Source organism: Oncorhynchus clarkii, chromosome 13 (genome assembly GCF_045791955.1).
Source record: "Oncorhynchus clarkii lewisi isolate Uvic-CL-2024 chromosome 13, UVic_Ocla_1.0, whole genome shotgun sequence".
Taxonomy (NCBI): Eukaryota; Metazoa; Chordata; class Actinopteri; order Salmoniformes; family Salmonidae; genus Oncorhynchus; species Oncorhynchus clarkii.
The window spans coordinates 44,061,673-44,084,765 of record NC_092159.1 but is presented as its reverse complement, the minus strand read 5'-3'; the positions used below and the strand labels follow the sequence as shown (position 1 = coordinate 44,084,765).

Sequence of the window (23,093 nt, the reverse complement as noted above, 5' to 3'; positions counted from 1 at the left end):
CATTAATTCACATAACACAGCCGATTATTGGAGTCACAGAGGCATTTCTGAATGACTCTCTCACTTAATGGGACATTAGCAACAAGCCAGTCAGTTGATGTTCAACGGACATCCTACATATCAGGCTTTTAGAAACCTTCCCTTACCTTTCTGGTTGGCTGTTTCACGAGGCCTGGTTGAGTTTTCGGTTTTGATTGGGTGTCACTGCTGGACAACTGAAGAGGGGATTGGCTGGGCAGCTTGGTGGGAGTTGACTGCAGTCTCTGGTTAGACCAAGGAGAGAAATAGCGTGAGAAGAAAAGTAAGCAGCACAAGGAGTCCCTAAACAAAAACATTAGGTTTGAGTGAAAGAGGGATTTAAATGTTTACCTGCAGTATGATGCGATTGGATGCTTTGCCCTGTGGAGTGCCTTGTGGCATATCACTCCCTTGGCTCTCGGCACAGTGATTGGTTAGTGCGATGAGGAAATGGTTGCCGTTGCTGTCTGTCACCAGGGTAGGTGTGGAGTCTGTCTTGAGGAGATCCAAGGGGAAGGAAGTGGTGGAGCGCGACTGCTGATTGAGGAACATCTGAGACACCTGGAAGAGACCAAAGGCATTAGTCATTGAGAGACTAACACAAGGTGACACACTGACTATTTTGACTGGGATCACAATTGTTTTGCTGTCACTGTCTGCAGCTCTTGTTGTGACAAGCCGTTGAGCTGTTTTGACTGCCACTGACCTGTTGTGACTTCAGCTGCTGTTGTTGTTGTTGTGCCTGCAATATCTGCTGTGGTTGTTGTTGTGCCTGCAATATCTGCTGTTGTTGATGCTTTGACTGTAACAGCTGTTGGTTCTTTGATTGTATCTGCTGTTGTTGTTGGGACAGTAGCTGTTGTTGTTGGGACAGTAGCTGTTGCTGCTGCTGCTTGAGCTGTTGCTTGTGGGACTTCTTCTTTCTCTGCTGTGAGCGGTGTTTCTGCAGATTCTGCTGGTTCTGCTGTAGGAGCAGCTGCTGCAAGGCCTGCTGCTGTGCCAGCTGCAGCGCATTGATCTGCTGCGTCTGCTGCACCTTCAGCTGCTCCAGCTGCTGTGCCTGGATCTTCTCCAGCTGCACCTGCTGAGGTGGGGCTTCCAAGGACGGCTCCACGGCCTCTTCCACATCCCCGACCTCCTGCTTGATGGTCATCTTGGTGACCTCCATGTGGCACTGGGAAGGAGTCGGGGAGCGGGCAATGGGGCAAAATGTGGAGGGGATGCTGGGGATGTCTGGGGGCTCTTCCTTCACCCTGACAAGGCCCAGGGGTTCTGGGGGGGCGTCCCGGCCCCCTCTCTTGCCTTGTTCCAGCTGGACGCGCAGGGTCTCCACCAGCCGCTGTTTCTGTCTTAGCATGCACGTCAGCGCCTCGATCTGCTTGTCCTTCTCCTGCAGCATCTGGTCCTTGTTCACAGACGGGGGTGCTACTTGCAGGCGTTTCTGCAGAGCAGCCATGGAGAATTGGCAGGCTGTTGGGGCCGAGCCGCTCAACTCCTCTTTGATAGTGCCACGGTGCTGTGGGGAGGGATGGAGGCTTAGCTGGGTGAGGGGAGAGCTTACCTATTTGGAAAGAGAAAAGTAGTCTCAAGATTCAAACCATACAACCTGATATCTGGGCACTATAAAAATATATATTTTTTTAAAGCAAAGACACATCTGATATAGAAAGGAGACCTACCATCTCCCCAAATGAGTCTCCATTACAGCTCGTCTCATCTGGACTCATCCCAGCTAGCGAGCGGTCCGAGGGGGCAGGAGAGACTGGTGGGGAGGAGCTAGTGCTGCCAAAGTGCATGATCTGCTGTGGAGCAGTGGTCATGAACGGGAAGGTTGCCAAGGTTACCACACCTGCTTCTCCTGATTGGTGGACCATAGACGACAGGGCCTGGTGTTGGGAAAGTTGTTGTTGCTGCTGTTTTAGTAGTTGTTTTTGTTGTTGTTGTGTTGGGTGGTTGGTTTTGGAAGCTCCGGCCCCAGACCCTGTGGCACCCCCTGGTGTTGTAGTTGTTGCACTACCACCACCCCGACTGTTCTGCTGAGCCTGGTAGTTCCTCAACCGCTCGATGAGGTCATTCTTGGTGCCTGATACAGGCAAGCTCCGCAGTTTGAGCTCATGCTTCAGTTCAGCCACCTGGAGGACAAAAGAAGGTGTCAGAATGTGAAATGTTTAGACACACAGTTGGTTTTGTCAACACAGTCAACTCTTGATAAATGCAACGGCTTTTACTGACCTTCAGGTCGTCCAGGTTAGGAGGCAAAGAACCTGGTGTGGCCCCTCCCACATGTGTGACATTCTGCCGGCTTGGTGCACTTTGACTGGAGGAGGATGTCGAGGAGGCGGGCACGGCCGGAGAAGGAGAGGGGCCATTGGTGGGAGGTGGTTGATCTGTTAGTGGTCTGGAGAGAAAAAAACGAGAGTCAAAACGATGATAGGATAAAGGCTGGAGTTGATGGGTTTGTATACACACACACACACACTCACTTGGGTGGTGCAGGAAGGATGGTGTGGTAGTTGTAGTGTTGCTGCTGCTGGTTGAGGATCTGCAGCTGGAGGAAGAGCTGCTGCTGGTGGAGGATCTTGGCGTAGGTGGAGTCCAGCTGAGGGGGCGGCTCGTGGTCGGCCTTCTGGTCCGGAGGGATGTACTGGTGGTACTTCAGCTTCCTCACCTTGGGCTTGTTGTCCTTGGGCTTCTTGGATCGCTGAGGGGGGCGCTCTGAGGTGGGCTTTGGCTGGGACTGCAGGGGGAAGAATCATTGAAACGTAGTGGATTAAACACTGGACTAGTCTACTGTTAACAACAGAAGTAATGCTAAACTAATAATACAATGGACTTTGGTACAATACTCAGAATTAGCTGTGACAGCTGCCACTAACCTTGATCAGTGCAGGGGCGGTTCTCAGAACTGCTGTCCCATTGCTCAACTTCACTGGTTGGCAGGGCCCATAGAAGGGAGGAAGAGGAGGGGGCGGTGGAGGAACTTGAGTGAGAAACTGTGTGGGGGTGCTGTTGCAAGCTAGGACGTCGGGGGGAGAGGGCAGAGGGCCGTGGCCCAGTGGAGACTCCTGACCAATGGGCTGCTCAGGAGAGAGAGTATCACTACTGTCCTCATCAAAGGAGGATATGTCCCCAGCAACCTTGGGGAAGTCTGTCTCTGAGGGAGAGAAAGTGGGATGAAGAGAAGACGGAACAAAAGAGTGAAGAGAGAAGAGGGGGAAAAAAAAGAGGGAGATAAACAGTGAGAGAAAGTAGAATAACGAGCCACCAGTGACAGTTCAGTCATCGTTGTTGTGATGTAGTGAGAGAGAGCCATGTAAAAAATGTGTCAAAATTAGCCATGCCATCATTCCTCTCAGCAGTCAGTCAGTCAGTCAGCATCAACAGAGATTCCTGCAGTGGCAGCAGGCAGGCAGCAGGAGGAGATGGAGGCCTGCTGGGCCCAGGGCTTTATCATCACATTGTATATGGCTGGTACATCCCCACGCCTTTGATAAAGACCAGGATGGATCTTTTATTTACAGGAGGCAGGCAGTTGGAGCGCTCAGCGAGCACCGTTGGCTATTCATTTCCCATCAGTGGGAGATGATGAATAACCAATATGGGGTTTAATTCATTCTCTACCTGAACCATGTGATGGCTTCCCCTTTGCACCACCGTGTGTGTGTGTGTGTGTGTGTGTGTGTGTGTGTGGCTAAGCGTGTGGAAAGCAGCACAGGTTGAGGTCATGTCCCTGTGTGGATATGACTGCCTGTAATTTGATTGTTGTTATTGAGAACCAATGACAGCCGGGGCAATCCCCTGTGATTGAACCATGCTCATTCATCTCATTTATCTCACGGTTTAACAGCAGAGTAGAGACTACTTGTTATGTGAAGTCTGGTGTGGCAATACATTTACTTTACATCTAATCCAACCAACTGTGCCAAGTCATGTCTTGATGCGTGCACACACACACCCACACAAACTGACACTCTCACATTTTATAGTGTCGTGTGAAATTGAAATCGACATGTTTCTGTGAACCGCGAACGCACAAATGCGAACAAACATTAGTATTATTAATATAATTTGCGCCCATGAGGGCCCCGCAGTGGGGAGGTGGGCAATGAGGTTGGCCCCTGCTCATCAGAGTCATGAATGTGTGTAAATACATATCTAAGGTTAAGAATGATATCTCCATGGTTGGCAGCAGCTTAGAAGCATCTGAAGGCAGGCAATGCCCTTCTAGATGGGCATGGTGGGAGAACACCAACTTGAACATCAAAATGTTAATTTTGACTGGAGGAGGAGATGGCCAGGAGGGACAAGCAGAGGTTCTCACGTTTAACACGCATACAGTGCATTCACAGTGTATTCGAGAAGTACTCAGACGCTTGACTTTTCCCACATTTTGTTACGTTTACAGCCTTATTCTAAAATGGATTCCTTTGTTTTTTAAATTGTTTTATTTATTTTTTATCTCAGCAATGAACACACAATACCCCATAATGACAAAGCAAAAACAGTTTTTTTAGAAATGTTTGCAAATGTATTAAAAACGTATGTAATAAGGTATTTTTGTTTAAGTATTCAGTGGACGGCGAGTCCACTGTTCATCCTTGAGCTGTTTCTACAACTTGATTGTAGTCCACCTATGGTATATTCAATTGATTGGACATGATTTGGAAAGGCACACACCTGTCTAAATAAGGCCCCACCGTTGACAGTGCATGTCAGAGCAAAAACCAAGGCATGAGGTCGAAGGAATTGTGCGTAGAGCTCAGAGACAGAATTGTGTTGATCCACAGATCTGGGGAAGGGTACCAAAATATTTCTGGTCGCTAAAAACACAGTGGCCTCCATCACTCTTAAACAGAAAAAGTTTGGAATCACCAAGACTCTTCCTATAGCTGGCCGCCCAGCCAAATCGGGGGAGAAGGGCCTTGGTCAGGGAGGTGACCAAGTACCCAATAGTTACTCTGACAGAGCTCCAGAGTTCCTCTGTGGAGATGGGAGAACCTTCCAGAAGGACAACCATCTCCGCAGCACTCTACCAATCAGGCCTTTATGGTAGAGTGGACAGACTGAAGCCACTCCTCAGTAAAATGCACATGACAGCACGCTTGGAGTTTGCCAAAAGGCACCTAAAGACTCTCAGACCAAGAAAAACAAGGTTCTCTGGTCTGATGAAACCAAGATTGTCTGGAAGAAACCTGGCACCATCCCTACAGTGAAGCATGGTGGTGGTAGCATCATGCTGTGGGGATTTTTTTCAGCGGCAGGGGTTGGGAGACTAGTCAGGATTGAGGGAAAGATGAACAGAGCAAAGCACAAAGAGATCCTTGATGAAAACCTGCTCCAGGGCGCTCAGGACCTCAGACTGATGAACATCTATGGAGAAACCTGAAAATAGCTATGCAGCGACGCTCCCCATCCAACCTGACAGAGCTTGAGAGAATCTGCAGAGAAGAATAGGAGAAACTCCCCAAATATAGGAGTGCCAAGTTTGTAGCGTCATACCCAAGAAGACTTGATGCTGTAATCACTGCCAAGGGTGCTTCAACAAAGTACTGAGCAAAGGGTCTGAATACTTATAAATGCGATATTGCAGTTTATTTTTAATAAATGAGCAAACATTTCTAAAAACCTGTTTTTGCTGTCATTATGGGCCATTGTGTGTAGATTGGGGGGGACTATTGAATCCATTTTAGAATAAGGCTGTAACGTAACAAAATGTCAAGGGGTCTGAATACGTTCCGAACGCACTGTACACTGAGACACACACAGATGCACAGTATTTATATGACGTGTGACTGGGTCCGGTGTGAGCAGAGTTCATATGAGATTTTATTCACTACCTGTTCCTGATGACCTTCATATAGTTTCACTGGGTGGACTATTTTTGCTTATTCAGCAGATGTTCACGTCACGCTAGTGAGCGAATTAGTGAATTGTGGCAATTGGAAACATGGGGCTTGTGGAATGGAGGACTTGTTACAATAACCTGTTTGATGCTGTTGAAATTATAGAATAGTGTAGTGATCATGAGAGCTCATTTTCTAGTACGGCTACATAATATGGAGTGGTACTGTACCTGCTTGATGCTGCTGCTTTAGTTACCTATGATGGCCTGTTTGATGCTGCTGCTTTAGTTACCTATGATGGCCTGTTTGATGCTGCTGCTTTAGTTACCTATGATGGCCTGTTTGATGCTGCTGCTTTAGTTACCCATGATGGCCTGTTTGATGCTGCTGCTTTAGTTACCTATGATGGTCTGTTTGATGCTGCTGCTTTAGTTACCTATGATGGCCTGTTTGATGCTGCTGCTTTAGTTACCTATGATGGCCTGTTTGATGCTGCTGTGCACAGGCAGGATGTTCTTGTGAATGAGCTCCATGGGGCCAGGCCTGTGGGAGATCTTGTCGTTGAGGTCGTCAGCCAGACGGGCCCTCTTCAGCTGCAGTTGTTTGGCCTGGAGGGAGGGTTCCACCGACGTCTCTGAACACACAGCACACAGCGGGTTAGCCAGCCAACAACCATCAGGCACGTGATCTTTATCAGGGAACCAGGAAATCAAAGCTGTGAGTTTCAACATCAATGCTTACGTAATGATGCATATATGAAGGTACAAGCACACAGCACAGCTACCAGTTATGGCACTCAATATCAGCTAATGGAATGGAAGAGCAAACAATTGAGGGAATTTATTTTGTAGCCTACATTTTTTCAGGTGCAGCACCCTATGGCTCAGGGAGGGTGCGCTGTCTGAGAAACTCACCCTCCAGAATGTGCATCCTGACCAGCTCCGACCTCTCCGGCCGACTTCGGATCTTCCTCTTTAGGTAGTCTTCAGTCTGGGAGAGGGGAGAAGAGGAAGAGAAAAGAGGAAGAGAGAAGGGGAGAAATGATTCACTTTTTAACCAGTTCACCGTTGAGGGTCAGTTTAAAAGTGTTCATCTGACAGACACCACAAAGAGTGAGAGGAGTATGAAGAGAAACTCACCCGCGCTCGCTCTAAACTTCGTCTCTGTTCGTGGAAGGCAGCTGGACTTTTCAGCGCTGGAGAGAGAGAGAAGACATTAACAGGGCAAAGTGTATGTTCATGCTGCTGTTAAAAAAACAAGTGGCTAGAAACTTATGTCCTCATGTACCAGACAATGACTTCATAATGTACTTTACATTTTACACTTGACTACTCAAAAAGTTTCTATTTTCATGGTCTGACATCGTCACAAGGTGGGAATGGAATGGAGACATCAAAGGGTACTCCCTGAATGTGATTTTCCACTGTTTGAGAATTACTCCAGCCAATAGAGGTTGCGTTCCGGTCTATAGAGTAATGCATGTATTGTATATTGAGCTATCATATACCTGCAGTACCTTGTTTCTGTGGGGAGAAGTGACATGTAACCTGCTTCTGCGGTCAGAGCAGACACGAGACAGCGATAAAGAGAGTGCTAGCTAGATTGTCAGTCACGCATTAGCCCCCCCCCCTCTCACTCCCTCCCTGCAATGTAAAGTGTGTGTTCTGACCGGGCGGGTCAGGTCAGTTGGCCGCAGGTCAGCCTCATAGTACCGACACAAGCCTCAGTTCACCCCGTTGAGCATGGGCACATCACTGTTACCCCCACACCCCTAGGACTCGACCCCTGTGCCCCCTAGCCTCCTGGACGAGTACATGACCTCCTCGGGCGGTGCGGTTCCAGCGCGCCTGTCTGTCAGTGAGGAGAGAGGAGCAGGAGGGCGATGATGAGGTCAGAGCCAAAAGCCCCATTTATCTGCGTGAGCGCCCGCATCACCGGCCTCCAACCCCCTCGCTGCTGACACACTGCCCTGCTGTTAGGGTACAAGAGGGGCTGCTACGTAGCAGTTATAACATCTAACGGCCCTGCTACGCTACAGCCATCTCAAACATTTGTTTATTCTTCCTCGGGGGTTGATTTGAAAATCCAACTATTGTAATGGAGGGGGGCGGCTCTCGGGGGCTGTGGGTGTTTAAGTGAGAAAGACACAGAGGAGAGCCAACCAGTAAAAAGCACAGCCCCCTTCATTATCGAGGCATTGTGCTGACAACATCAAAGAGCCATTCCAGGATCTGAAGTCAGGAGGCCGTTGAGAGTTAGGTGTTATCCTGAATAGTTCACATCTGGTTGAAGTCTGTTGTTGTGTTTTTATAGTGGAGTTGAACGTGTTTAGCCTGATGCTGGGTGTTTATCTGTGCAACTAACTGTACATGAACCCCACTTTCACTCTCTTTTTTCACTTCCTGTCTGGCTTCCTCCCCGGCTTCCTCCCCTTCCTTCTAGTCACAACACCCCATTATGTAACCGAGACGTATGGGCTGAACAAAATGACCCTCATTACACCTTCTAATTGAATTTATGAAAGATAATAAAACAACAATTGCTGTTGCTCTTACATTCTCATAGCATAGTACCCTAATCTTCTTTAATGCAATGTTAATTAGGTATTCATTGTTGAAAGTGTTTCCTGAACCTTCCTTCACCAAATAATAAAGAAAAATATACCTGGCCTCTTGAGCAAACCACTGTACATCCTGACCACTCGCCACTGAAGAAATGCACATGGGGAAAGAATCCTTCTCAGTCCTTCCCTGTGCTCCTAAATGGACTGACTGTGTCTGTGGCTAAGCTGATGAACATCATGGACCGTGATGAATTTATGAATGCAGAATAACGAGAGCCACCTAAGTGCATCTGTGAGCGTGAGGACGAGTGTTTCATGCATGGTGGTGTGTGGATCACGTCTTCTCTGCAGTTCTACTAATAGCAGTTCTACATGTAAGGTAGGATATCACCAGGTCTGCTTATTATAGCCCAGTTTCACACAGTGTAACACAAAACACACCCTTACACCACAGCCGGCTAACCATGCAAGCAGTCGCACAAGTATTGTTAAATGATTTCAACCATGAGAAACATGGTTGTTATTTAATTCAATACACAGTATGTGATTTCACTAGCTATAACAGCCATCTAATAAAAACAGCTCATGTCAAATCATATAAAACAATAATCAACCGTCATTAAACTGTCCAAAATGGACAATAAAGTATCTATTCTATTTTAAAGCTAATTTTGATTCCTGTAATTGAAGGCTTGACAATACGTTTCATTGTTATCTGGAATTAGACAAATGCTTCAAATTGTCTCCACAGAGACATGTGTGCGCGTCCTGAATATGCTTCACTGTTTTCTACTTTAGCACGTACAGTATACGCTATGGAAAATCCCATTACCTTGACTTAGTAATTCATTTACATACACTCGTAACAATGTGCGTAAGCAAACATATGACTGTTAGCCAATGTCCTAGAATGTTATGTTATCCACCCAACAGTGCACATTCAGGCTAATGTTGGTCTGGACAAAGAGCCAATTGGCTGAACACTATTTATACAAAAGTATGTGGACACTCCTTCAAATTAGTGGACTATTTTAGCCACACCCGTTGCTGATAGGTGTATAAAATCTCCAAAGAGAAAAATTGGCAGCAGAATAGATTTACTGAAGAGCTCAGTGACATTCACCTTTCCAACAAGTCAATTCGTCAAATTTCTGCCCTGCTAGGGCTGCCCCGGTCAACTGTAAGTGCTGTTATGGTGAAGTGGAAACGTCTAGGAGCAACAATGGTTCAGCCGCGAAGTGGTAGGCCATACAAACTCACAGAACAGGACCGCCGAGTGCTGAAGCGCGTAGCTGACATTGGAAGCAATGTGAGCACAAGAACTGTTCTTCGGGAGCTTCATGAAATGAGTTTTCATGGCCGAACAGCCGCACACAAGCCTAAGATTACCATACTCAATGCCAAGCGGCAGCTGGACTCTGGAGCAGTGGAAATGCGTTCTCTGGAGTGATGAATCACACTTCACCATCTGGCAGTCCGTCGGACTAATCTGGGTTTTGTGGATGCCAGGAGAACGCTTCCTGCCCCAATGCATAGTGTCAATGGTAAAGTTTGGTGGAGGGTGAATGGCCGGGGGCTGTTGTTCATGGTTCGGGCTAGGCCCCTTAGTTCCAGTGAAGGGAAATCTTACCGCTATAATATACAATGACATTCCAGCCGAATCTGTGCTTCCAACTTTGTGGCAATGGTTTGGAAAAGGCCCTTTCCTGTTTCAGCATGCCCCCATGCACAAAGAGTTCCATACAGAAATGGTTTATCGAGCTTGGTGTGGAAGAACTTGACTGGCCTGCACAGAGCCCTGACCTCAACCCCATTGAACACCTTTGGGATTAATTGGAATACCGACTGCGAGCCAGGCTTAATTGCCCAACATCCGTGCCCAACATCACTAATGCTCGTGGCTGAGTCCCCACATTAATTTTCCAACATCTAGTGGAAAATCTTCCCAGAAGATTGGAGGCTGTTACAGCAGCAAAAGGTGGACCAACTCCATATTAATGCCCATGATTTTGGAAGGAGATGCTCAACAAGCAGGTGTCCACATACTTTTGGTCATATAGTGTACGCATCTCTGAGGCGGTGAGTAGAAAATGTTGCAGGCCTCCAATTGAACCAGTCCTCCGTTCAGCAATGATCACTAACACTCATTTAGCTCTTCACTTTTTCTGTGGTTCAAACACAAACATTGGTTTTACATGAGACCACTTCCTCACTGCTCTCTGATTGGATGGAGTGGTGCCACCCTGGGATTGCATAAGACAGAGAGTGTGTCCCAAATGGCACCCTATTCCATTCAAAGTACACTACACCAAAAATGTAAGAGGGAATGGGGGGAAAGAGAAGTGGCTGTCTGCACACTGACAGTACCAGCAAGGAGTACCTATTTTGCAGTATGGTCTGATACTCAGACCTAGGAGGTTAAATATGTATTCAGGAGGGAAGCGAGAGAACGAGAGGGAGCGAAGGAAGTAGTCAGGGGACATGATGACTCACCTGCCGTCAGTGGTCGTTTAGCAGACCAATGCCTTTCCTGTGACATCTCCTCCTCTCACAGAAAAAAATGAGAAACAAAATCCAGAAAATCACATTGTAGGATTTTTAATGAATTTATTTGCAAATTATGGTGGAAAATAAGCATTTGGTCAATAACAAACAAGCAAGATTTCTGGCTCTCACAGACCTGTAACTTCTTCTTTAAGAGGTTCCTCTGTCCTCCACTCGTTACCTGTATTAATGGCACCTGTTTGAACTTGTTATCAGTATAAAAGACACCTGTCCACAACCTCAAACAGTCACACTCCAAACTCCACTATGGCCAAGACCAAAGAGCTGTCAAAGGACACCAGAAACAAAATTGTAGACCTGCACCAGGCTGGGAAGACTGAATCTGCATAGGTAAGCAGCTTGGTTTGAAGAAATCAACTGTGGGAGCAATTATTAGGAAATGGAAGACATACAAGACCACTGATAATCTCCCTCGATCTGGGGCTCCACGCAAGATCTCACCCCGTGGGGTCAAAATGATCACAAGAACGGTGAGCAAAAATCCCAGAACCACACGGGGGGACATAGTGAATGACCTGCAGAGAGCTGGGACCAAAGTAACAAAGCCTACCATCAGTAACACACTACGCCGCCAGGGACTCAAATCCTGCAGTGCCAGACGTGTCCCCCTGCTTAAGCCAGTACATGTCCAGGCCCGTCTGAAGTTTGCTAGAGAGCATTTGGACGATCCAGAAGAAGATTGGGAGAATGTCATATGGTCAGATGAAACCAAAATATAACTTTTTGGTAAAAACTTGTCGTGTTTGGAGGACAAAGAATGCCGAGTTGCATCCAAAGAACACCATACCTACTGTGAAGCATGGGGGTGGAAACATCATGCTTTGGGGCTGTTTTTCTGCAAAGGGACCAGGACGACTGATTAGTGTAAAGGAAAGAATGAATGGGGACATGTATCGTGAGATTTTGATAACCTCCTTCCATCAGCATGGGCATTGAAGATGAAACGTGGCTGGGTCTTTCAGCATGACAATGATCCCAAACACACAGCCCGGGCAACGAAGGAGTGGCTTCGTAAGAAGCATTTCAAGGTCCTGGAGTGGCCTAGCCAGTCTCCAGATCTCAACCCCATAGAAAATCTTTGGAGGGAGTTGAAAGTCGGTGTTGCCCAGCAACAGCCCCAAAACATCATGGCTCTAGAGGAGATCTGCATGGAGGAATGGGCCAAAACACCAGCAACAGTGTGTGAAAACCTTGTGAAAACTTACAGAAAACGTTTGACCTCTGTCATTGCCAACAAAGGGTATATAACAAAGTATCGAGATAAACTTTTGTTATTGACCAAATACTTATTTTCCACCATAATTTGCAAATAAATAAATTAAAAGTCCTACAATGTGATTTTCTGGATTTTGTTTTCTCATTTTGTCCGTCATAGTTGAAGTGTAGATATGATCAAAATTACAGGCCTCTCATCTTTTTAAGTGGGAAAACTTGCACAATTGGTGGCTGACTAAATACTTTTCTGCCCCACTGTATATATCAATATGTGATGCACCAATATTACATTTTTGGCCGATACCGATATCCAATATTTTCCTTGCAAAAGAAAAAACGATACTGATTTAAATGTTTTTTGCTGCCTTTTAAGCATTTCAGTACAGTTAAATAGTTAACACACACACACACATGGACACAGCGGTCTAAGGCACTGCATCTCAGTGCAAGAGGCGTCACTACAGTCCCTGGTTTGAATCCAGGCTGTATCACATCCGGCTGTGATTGGGAATCCCATAGGGCGGGGCACAATTAGCCCAGCGTCATCCAGGCTGTCAATGTAAATAAGAATTTGTTTTTAACTGACTTGCCTAGTTAAATAAAGGTTACACAAGTTATTTTGTTGGCATTTACGTGTATCCCCATTTACCAGTAAAACCTAATCCAAACCTATTTCTTTCACTTACGTGCTGTGCTGTTTCGTTGTTCATTTGTTCAGTCGTATCATTCCCAACCAGGATTTCTATGGAACGCCGTTTGGGTCTTTGCGTGTCAAAAACATACATGTCAAATAACACAACAATCTGTTTCAGTAGCTATAGCTAGCTAACTATATAGCTAGGTGTCATCATCTAAAATAACTAATTTATAAGACAGTTCTTATATGATTAATGGTTGTCGGACCCATCTATGTGAAGCTAGCCACAATAAGGATTAGCCACAAAAGTGGACTTTGCGGTTAGCCTTCAAAATAAAAGGAATAATTCTACTACTTGTATTAATTTGCATCACTGTCAACGACATACTTTTATTTTGAAGACAAACTGCAAATTCCACTATTATGCCTAATCCTTATTGTGGCTAGCTTCACAACACATAACCCTTTCAATCCTCACTAACCAGATGAAGCTAGCTGGCTGCTCATAACGTTAGCTTTGGGCAACAGGGTTAAGTAGCTGGCTAGCTATTTATTTATTTTCAAGAACTGAAGTTCAATTTCAATAGGCGAACAACAATGTGGCAACCTAGCTAAAACCTACTCACAAGGATTCCTAAATCATTGCTAAGAATAATGAAAATGATTGCAGTTTTTACTGGTCATTGTTTTCAGGCTGGTTGTATTGGTGCGAGCTAGGTACCAAGCTAAAGCTAGCTACCCCAGAAGTTGCGGTCAAACAAATGATGCTTTATTACCAACGCGGTATTGTAAATACATCGTTCGTGGTCAGGTGTTTGCTGACTTTTTTGTACAGCTTTGACGGTGCTACTATCTTTTTTGACATGCAAAGACCCAAATGGCGTTCCATAGTATGCATGTTATGAAGCTAATAGCAGTGACGCTATTACTGTGTAACTCCGTTAGGGCAACATCTGAAAAATAGCGCACTTGGTAGTGTTAACCGGTGCTTGACTAGGCGGCGAAAGCCAACACACCCAAGACAGAGAACGGTTGATTGTCAAGGGCAATGAATTCCATTATCTTGGTTTGAATGGATTTCGCCTTCGATTTGTTACTCTTTCAAATGACTGCTTGACTGCTCGCTCCACACAGCAGACATTGTGGGTTAGTTTAGGAATGCCGTGTTGCATGTGTAGCGCCAAATTTCACGTGGTGTCATTACGTCATGTACCTTCGTTATATAGGTATGCACGTCAGCTTTGACATCGGTTTTGTACATCGGGCGTTAAACTAGACATCGGCCAATACCGGCATTCTTAGCTAATATCGGCCGATTGCGATATGTTCACCGATATATCGTGCATCCCTAATATAAGGTCTAGGCAATCTATACAACTTTTAAGATCTGATAATTTGAACATATTTACATGACTTTATTCATGAAATGTGTAAAAAAAAACAGTAACCCCCTGTGTCCATAGTACAATACAGAAACAGCTGTAGTTCACAAACAATGAGTTGAATCATATATTTGGGCATAGAACAGGTCCTCTGTATTTACTATGTTGACACCAAATTTCATGCATTTTTCAACAAACAGAATGTGTTCTGTGGCGCATTCTGATATTGTACTAAATATAGTTAGAGGATGTAAATTGGTAAAAAAAAAAAGGTTCCTGGAACTAACTCGTGTGAAACAGAGAGGAAGTCTATCTTAGCAATGTAAACATTAATCGACTGTGCAATGAACAGAACAAGTGTAACAGCTCAAAATTAAATGTGGCAATGAGTTAAACATACAGACCCCAGTACACACTGAATGAGTTTAGAATTCAAAAGTCAGAAGCAGAGGAAGGAGCTCGATGCACTTTGCTTTGGAGACTGACAACGACATTTCTCAGAAAAAAGACGATTTAACCACATGTATAATCATCAGTATCTCTAGAACCTTAGAACATGAAGCAAAGCATTGAAAGCCATGTAAGACACTATACGGTTGTATATTAAGTGCCTGTTATGAAACAAGTGAGGTGACTACAATGGAGTAGCTTTACTGATTCTTATGGGTGTGAGGTTAGGTCAACAAACTATCCATTCACTTTGAAAAGCAAGCTAATGAGGTGAGGTAGCAGCTAGAGGAAGGGGAGATTGGTTTGGGGATGAGGTAGTTTGACAGACGGGAGAGTTACTTACGTGGCATGATCCCCTGGCTGACCAGTTCCTCACGGGTCCGTCTCTGCTGGAGTTTGAGCTGGAGCACTGCATAAGAGGGACACAGCAAGAGGTCAGGTGAGTACACTACAGACAGAACCAGCAAGGGCAACAACCAATAGTGAAAGCCCAAACGCCCTACAGTCAGTTTCCGCTCCGTGCTCTTCTCCTTGGGAGGAAATACAAGGCCGGTTACAGCCGTGTTGTAAATTAATATAGTGCATCTTTCTGGGAGGTTGAAGCCAAGAGTACCCTACTCACTGCTCTTCTGGCCCTCGCTCTCTCCTCTCTCCTCCCACAGAGTCGTCTGACAGCCGATACAGAGGTTACCATCAGAGGCAGGGACGAGAAATAGCGGGCAGATGGTCCCTGTCACACACACACGCGCTTCCTGTTTCTACACTCAAACAGCAGCCGGGTTGTCGCGTTTTGACAACTTCTACCACACAGAGAGAGATAGAGAGGACGACACTTCCGCATGGCTTGAACAATGCTAATGCACAGAGGACTTCTTGTAAAAACAGGAAGGCCCACATTCACCACTCACAATTCAAAATAGGTGTTATATTGAGAGGAGTATATGTACAGATAAATGGTAATACTTCTGTACTGACTAAATGTATATGACATGAATAAATGTGTCTTGCTAACAGCTGCCTAATCTCAGCTGGACCAAGCCTATAGAAGGAACACAGAAAGCTAGTGATGGAGAACATGTTCTCTGCATCACATCATCATTGCTATCCCGTGTTTACACTTCAGCCACAGCGAGCTGAGTGGACTCATGTAAGTGATTCCTGTCAGATGTGAGGTAAAGTAAACCGACATCTCAGTACATGCATAAGTGGTTTTCATGAAATTAGAGATGTGATACTGTACATGCCAGGGGAAGTTAAGCTGTTACAGTATACTACATAGCCATACAGTATGTGGCCTGGTGTTCATGTGTGAGAGTATGATTGTTGGACCAGTCCATTGTACTGTACACAAAGTGATGCTTGTGTGCACCTCCTGATGTAGTTGTGTTTGTAGCTGGTCTGCTGCCTGCATGTGAACCACAGGGAAGCATACTGACTAATAGGTCAGAGTGAGATCAGTGTGGGTGATGTGGGACTTCTTTCTCATGGTCTCAGTCTCTCAGAGCTCAGCCTCCACGGTTTTTCACATCTCTGACCAGCGTCAAAATTCAAATCATCCTCTTCTCTCTTATATGGGCGCTTGACGTAGCACTCCCAATAGTCCCGGGGGGGGCACAATCACAGACACTCCTCCAGTGGCAGATGGTTTGCTGGTTGTGCCAAGGACTGACAGGGGAATGATGCCAGGTGCTTATACAGAATATTTTCTAGGCAAATGCTCACTCTGAAATGCCACAATTGGAATTCATTACCGTTCTCTGTACCTTACTTAATGTGATGTAAACGAGAACATTACATTTTCCTACCACCTGTCCCTCTCCATAACTCCCTTTGTGCTCAATTTATGTATTGTTACCGTTCTCTGTGCGTCACTTCAAAACTTCCTGTGCACTTTTTCTACAATCGCCTATTCAATCATTTACTTGTTTGAGAATATTTCCAAAACCTTCCCTTCCCTCCATCCCGACCCTGAGATGAAACCCATCCTCTCCCTGATGGTTTCTATTTGTGAACCACACTGTAATATCTGGGAACTCTATCTCTCTGCCCGGCCCAACCTGTTGAGTTACACGGAATATTACTGTAAATCACCCGACACTCAAACTGCTCCGAAGCAGAAATCTAAGGCCTGGGCTCGGCCTGGCTGAATGAGGGGACACATGTGAACAGACACCCTCCTCAATCAGGGCCAAGGTATGCTGTCCCACCTTTGAAACTCTGTGAAGTCAAACCGGCTGCCAAGGCAGGTGCCTTTGGGTTACCGCATCGTACAGTGTCTCTGAAAGACTGTACGTCTCGGTGCAAATAACCTCTTGGTAAATCACAGTCTGTCTCAATGGTTCCAAGTCCATCTCAGGGTCTCAAGCCTGTCCCTGTTTTCCCCCCAGCGTCCATCTATGTCTTAGTATCTAAACCGGTCTGTGTGTGTCACACTAAACACCACAGTATCTTCATCAGTCTCAGTATTCCTCACCTTAACTCAGTGGGCCAGCATATCTGCCTCACAGCACATTTATGTTTCTCTAAAAGTCAATGTGAGATTCTCAGTGTGTCACGACTAAGTCTGTTCAGGCTCTTCTCGCTCCAACTCAGTTGGTGTCACGGCCCTGGCAGCACCCACAGGTGCCTGAGCATTGTCCACTGGGCACAGAGTCCTGGCGCTGCCCCATCTGTACCGGGGCCAGAAGGTCCACTTAGTACCTGACCAGCAGCCCAGAAGACACCAGACACCCACTCAGCCGACCGGAGCAGCACAACTCAATACACACGATTCACTGAGAAAAACTCAACTGTAAAGCTGGGTGTGTTTTGTGGAGAGCTATGAAACAAAAGCCAAGTAAGGAAGAGTAAGGATAATAATTCTCCATAATGATGCTATATCAAAAAGATCTGTTTCAAAATATATACAAACAAAGATATCAACGAAACCATATCTTCCACATCTCATATTATAAAGATTTTGTGTGTATGTGTGCGTAATATGAATCCCACCTTCCCTCAGGCTCTGACAAGCCCGGCGTTCTAACTCCAATCGTATGCGTTGCTTATCCATGCTGTTGCTGATTGGAGTGGGCCCAAAAGAGGTGGGGTCTGTGTGAAGGGACGGGTTGGTGTCCAGCATGGTGATCAGGTTCAAAACAATAAATAGGTATTACTGAAAGACTGTGGTCCCATCAAATAATGTCCAAAAACATTCAAATGTAACAAAAATAGAATTCTCTGTTCAGTTCTGTCCAATACAGTCCAGTCAATATGTATTATCAGGTGTGTGATATCGCCTGGAAAAGTCACAGAGATTCTGCTAAATATATTAATGCAGGATGTCGCCCGATGGACCAAAATAAGAGCATTAGAATAGAAATGGTCCTTGTGCAAATGACAAAAATCATGAGAAGATTGAAGTTTTCCAAAAGTCCATATAAAGTGCTCTATACACAACTGTGTTCTCGCTGACCTCTCCTCTTTCTCTTGTTTTTTAGCAAACAAAGTTCCGAATAGTTCAGAAAAATGCCCAAATCTCATTGAAAAAACAAAACCAAATGAAAAAGATGGAAAAAAAGAAACGTAGAAGGTGGAAATGTACAGCTGCTATGAGTTTCAAGAGCCAGTATCTACTGCAGCCAGACAAGTGAGTGAGGTGAGTGTGTGGGTCTGTGAGTGTGTGTCAAATGCCTGTGAATCCTTGATCAAGCACCGTCACAGCTGTTGCTGCACCCACTCACTCCGCCATTGACAGACACCGACACACTTCAGCTAAACCTTTTCCTCCTAACCACAATCAAATACTTCCCCCTTGGCACCTGGGACCTCTGCTCATTAGTGCCAACATAAGAGAGCACACCTGTGAGCTTTGTGCACAATCTAGATGCCCCATATTCAACTGGTGGACTGCGGTCTGGATCCGGTCCCAGAACGGGGTCAATACAGGCCGTGGTCCAGACTACAAAATAAATTAATATAAACTCAGCAAAAAAAAAAAAAAACGTCCTCTCACTGTCAACTGCATTTATTTTCAGCAAACTTAATGTGTAAATATTTGTATGAACATAAGATTCAACAAGACATAAACTGAACAAGTTCCACAGACGTGACTAACAGAAATGGAATAATGTGTCCCTGAACAAAAGGGGGGGTCAAAATCAAAAGTAACAGTCAGTATCTGGTGTGGCCACCAGCTGCATTAAGTACTACAGTGTATCTCCTCCTCATGAACTGCACCAGATTTGCCAGTTCTTGCTGTGAGATGTTACCCCACTATTCCACCAAGGCACCTGCAAGTTCCCGGACATTTCTGGGGGCAATGGTCCTAGTCCTCACCCTCCGATCCAACAGGTCCCAGATGTGCTCAATGGGATTGAGATCCGAGCTCTTCGCTGGCCATGGCAGAACACTGACATTCCTGTCTTGCAGGAAATCACTCACAAAACGAGCAGTATGGCTGGTGGCATTGTCATGCTGGAGGGTCATGTCAGGATGAGCCTGCAGGAAGGGTTCCAGATGAGGGAGGAGGATGTCTTCCCTGTAACGCACAGCGTTGAGATTGCCTGCAATGACGACAAGCTCAGTCCGATGATGCTGTGACACACCGCCCCAGACCAAGACGGACCCACCACCTCCAAATCGATCCTGCTCCAGCGTACATGCCTCGGTGTAACGCTCATTCCTTTGACAAACGCGAATCTGACCATCACCCCATGTGAGACAAAACCGCCACTCGTCAGTGAAGAACATTTTTTGCCAGGCCTGTCTGGTCCAGCGACGGTGGGTTTGTGCCCACAGGGAACGTTGTTGCCGGTGATGTCTGGTGAGGACCTGCCTTACAACAGGCCTACAAGCCCTCAGTCCAGCCTCTCTCAGCCTATTGCAGACAGTCTGAGCACTGATGGAGGGATTGTTCATTCCTGGTGTATCTCGGGCAGTTGTTGCCATCCTGTACCTGTCCCGCAGGTGTGATGTTCGGATGTACCGATCCTGTGCAGGTATTGTTACACGTGGTCTGCCACGGCGAGGACGATCAGCTGTCCGTCCTGTCTTAGGTGTCTCACAGTACAGACATTGCAATTTATGGCCCTGGCCACATCTGCAGTCCTTGCAGCATGCATTAGGCACGTTCACGCAGATGAGCAGGGACCCAGGGAATCTTTCTTTTGGTGTTTTTCAGAGTTAGTAGAAAGGCCTCTTTAGCGCCCTAAGTTTTCATAACTGGGATCTTAATTGCCTACCGTCTAAACTGTTAGTGTCTTAACGACCGTTCCACAGGTGCTTGTTCATTAATTGTTTATGGTTCATTGATGGGAAACAGTGTTTAAACCCTTTACAATGAAGATCTGTGTAGTTATTTTGATTTTTACTAATTATCTTTGAAAGACAGGGTCCTGAAAAAGGGACGTTTCTTTTTTTGCTGAGTTTATTTTTTGGAAGTAGGTCAAGTTTTGACCCCTGGTATCATATAAAACACACATAAGACATGGAAACATTTGTAGAATTGTAGAACATTTGCTTTAAACAGCAACAAAATAAAATGCTCTGCCCCATGCAAAATGTGTAGAATTGTGGGAAATTTCTTTACGCCAACAAGAGGGTTGTGAACAAGAGGGTTGGGGTCACGTGGGTTGAGAGGTGGGGGTTTGTTACTACGCCGAGAAATTACAATATCCATCCGGACCTTTACCCACTAGGAGATTACCATTTCAAATAGTACTCGAGTACCCCTGATGTAGGCAGACAGCATAATGGCCCCACATAGTACCCCTGATGTAGGCAGACAGAGTAATGGCCCCACACAGTACCCCTGATGTAGGCAGACAGCATAATGGCCCCACACAGTACCCTGATGTAGGCAGACAGCATAATGGCCCCACACAGTACCCTAATGTAGGCAGACAGCATAATGGCCCCACACAGTACCCTGATGTAGGCAGACAGCATTATGGCCCCACACAGTACCCCTGATGTAGGCAGACAGCATAATGGCCCCACACAGTACCCCTGATGTAGGCGGACAGCATAATGGCCCCACACAGTACCCTGATGTAGGCGGACAGCATAATGGCCCCACACAGTACCATTGATGTAGGCGGACAGCATAATGGCCCCACACAGTACCCCTGATGTAGGCAGACACCATAATGGCCCCAGAGAAGAAACTGCCACCACACAGATCCCCAAACAGAAACATGTGTTGTCCCAAAGCCAAGGCTGGGTCTTTGACGGTTTCGGTCTTCACCGTTCGACTTTCGTAAGCAAAACATTTGCTAGACAGTGACAGAGAGTTAGAACATTAAAATGTGAAACACGTTTTGGTCTGCCACTTCTCATTAAAACATCAATGCTAATCAAAGCCTTAAAATCATTTTCTAAAGATGAAGTACAAACACCTGCCAAAACAGACATTTAAAAACAGAAATGTATCCTACAGCTGTGTGTACTGCCAAAGTTACCATTTGTATTCAATTAAATGGTGGATCAGGTGAGCTAAAAAAAAGTTGGGAAGTAGCCTGGGGGTCATAACAAAGAACTATGTGAGGTAGAGGAAATCCCCAGGGAAGCGCTTGTTGATTATTATTGGCATTCACTTTGTGTTTCAGAACAGATTTGTGTAATGGCCTAGCTTCATAGAGCCGGCCACAATAAAGGTGAACATAAGAGACTATTTACAGATGCCCACAAACTGTGTGTGTGTGTGTGACACTGGAATCAGGGTGCACAATCCTCAGGCAAAGTTCACTTTGACAAGGAAGGGGAAAATGAATCAAGACTGATCCCCCTTGCTGCAGATAAGGCACCAACCATATGCTTGCAGGGATAATCCTTCTTTCGTGTGTGTGTGTGTGTTTATGTCAGCCATAAATACTGTTGATAGGAAAAGCTAATAACTCACAGGGGCTCTAAGCATATCCAAAATACCTAAAGTTGCATTCTGCTGTTTCAGTGAAAGTGGTAATAATCCATGTTAATCAGACTGAAATAGAGCTCCTTGTGGGCATCCTCTGACTACTAGATCAGTGATGTTTATGTTCGGAAATATACATGGTCAAGGTCAAATTAACTGTAAGTTAAGAATCTAGGGTCAAAATCAGCCCATAGCCCGGTACTAAATGCAAGCCAATTCCCACTATTGCCAAACTATCCAATCAATTCCTTGCTGATATAGCTAGAGAAAAACACGAAATAGCTAGAGAAAAAAAACTCTGAGGCTACTTGCCGATCCTACTGTACATGGTTATAAAGTACTGAAGCCTTATGACTTCTGAAAGGAGGAAACTGTATATAGAGTTGACCTCTGGTAGTCCCAGCAGGGGTAGTTCACCTACCAGCTGTTTCATAACCAACCCCAGAAGATGCATTTAGCCTGCAGGTTTGGTGTGACCAAGCACCCTCAGACAGGGAGGTAAAATAATCACATCTCCTAGAAGCGGTCTTGGGGGGGGGGTCTTTAAATGGAAGTGCTAGGACATCGCTGAGGAGAAATTATGATCTTCAGAGCCAGAGGTAACAGACACTGACAATTGTCATCATTCACTGCGTGTAATCAGGGTACCTCCTATTCCAAGACCAAGAGGAAACCACTAGGGTATCTGATACCGGCCTGGGTCCGGTTTCCTGATAGCGATGGAAATTAGACTAATGAGTGTTTTAACGATGAATCTCTACAACTGCAGAAGATCTAACATGAGTCTCCCAAAACACCACAGTGAGAGAACATTCGCTAAGTGTGTCGTTGGAGCATGTGGCATACTGATAGGATTGAAAGAACGGCAGCGCTGCTCTCAGATCAGCTTTCTCCATTCAAATCTTACCTTAACATTCTAATTATTTCACAATACTGACGATGGGTCAGCTCCTAGAGAGATTTATTACCACATTATGGCCGCAAATAATGAGGCGGCTTATTCTAATGCTAACCCGATAACAATGCACTAAATCAGTTTGGGCATATAATTGCGCACATTGTTACACATCAAAATATGTTGAGTCAAAAATGACAGAAAGTAGCCTACAATTAGCTACTGTAAATAGAACTCAATACGATTTCAATATATAGCCCTAGAGCCTTTACTGTATGCATCTCAGTGTTCTTTTGAAGCATTGTTTTATCCTTCACTTGTTTGTAACAATTACAAAAACACTGGCAACTGTGTTGGTAGTCAACTTTGTTCCGATGTTATCTGCGGTCACAGAGACAGATAAACATATTTTTTCTATGTTTAGCGGAGATCTGTGTATAAAGTGAAGCAGAAGGGCAACAAATGCATCTAACGACGCAATTAGCTGTTAAGAGTGGTATGAGGCAGTCGGTAAATAAAGAGGTGCAACTTTAGTAACAAGGCTTTTGGGAAACAGCTTGGAAATCTAAACAGGATACTACGAAGATTCTAACCATGAACTTAATATGCTTTTGGGAAACTGGGCCCTGGTGG

At 45.5% G+C, this 23,093-nt stretch overlaps 1 protein-coding gene across 8 annotated transcripts in view; it reads right to left on the bottom strand.

The window, feature by feature from the left end:
- Positions 1 to 23,093, bottom strand: part of LOC139364783 (myocardin-related transcription factor A-like) — a 43,806-nt gene that overhangs the window by 3,794 nt on the left and 16,919 nt on the right. For 3 of the 8 annotated variants that reach the window (XM_071101848.1, XM_071101849.1, XM_071101850.1), the window contains 11 exons: positions 15,017 to 15,082; positions 7,001 to 7,056; positions 6,776 to 6,851; positions 6,334 to 6,549; positions 2,895 to 3,172; positions 2,502 to 2,755; positions 2,251 to 2,416; positions 1,698 to 2,150; positions 725 to 1,579; positions 370 to 579; positions 147 to 263 (listed from right to left, as the gene is read on the bottom strand). In XM_071101848.1, the coding sequence (XP_070957949.1) occupies positions 147 to 263; positions 370 to 579; positions 725 to 1,579; positions 1,698 to 2,150; positions 2,251 to 2,416; positions 2,502 to 2,755; positions 2,895 to 3,172; positions 6,334 to 6,549; positions 6,776 to 6,851; positions 7,001 to 7,056; positions 15,017 to 15,082 (2,747 nt within the window). Of the gene's footprint in view, positions 1 to 146; positions 264 to 369; positions 580 to 724; positions 1,580 to 1,697; positions 2,151 to 2,250; positions 2,417 to 2,501; positions 2,756 to 2,894; positions 3,173 to 6,333; positions 6,550 to 6,775; positions 6,852 to 7,000; positions 7,057 to 15,016; positions 15,083 to 15,295; positions 15,429 to 17,664; positions 18,337 to 23,093 lie in introns of those variants that run through there. The other 5 variants (XM_071101852.1, XM_071101853.1, XM_071101854.1 and 2 more) reach the window with 4 other exon arrangements.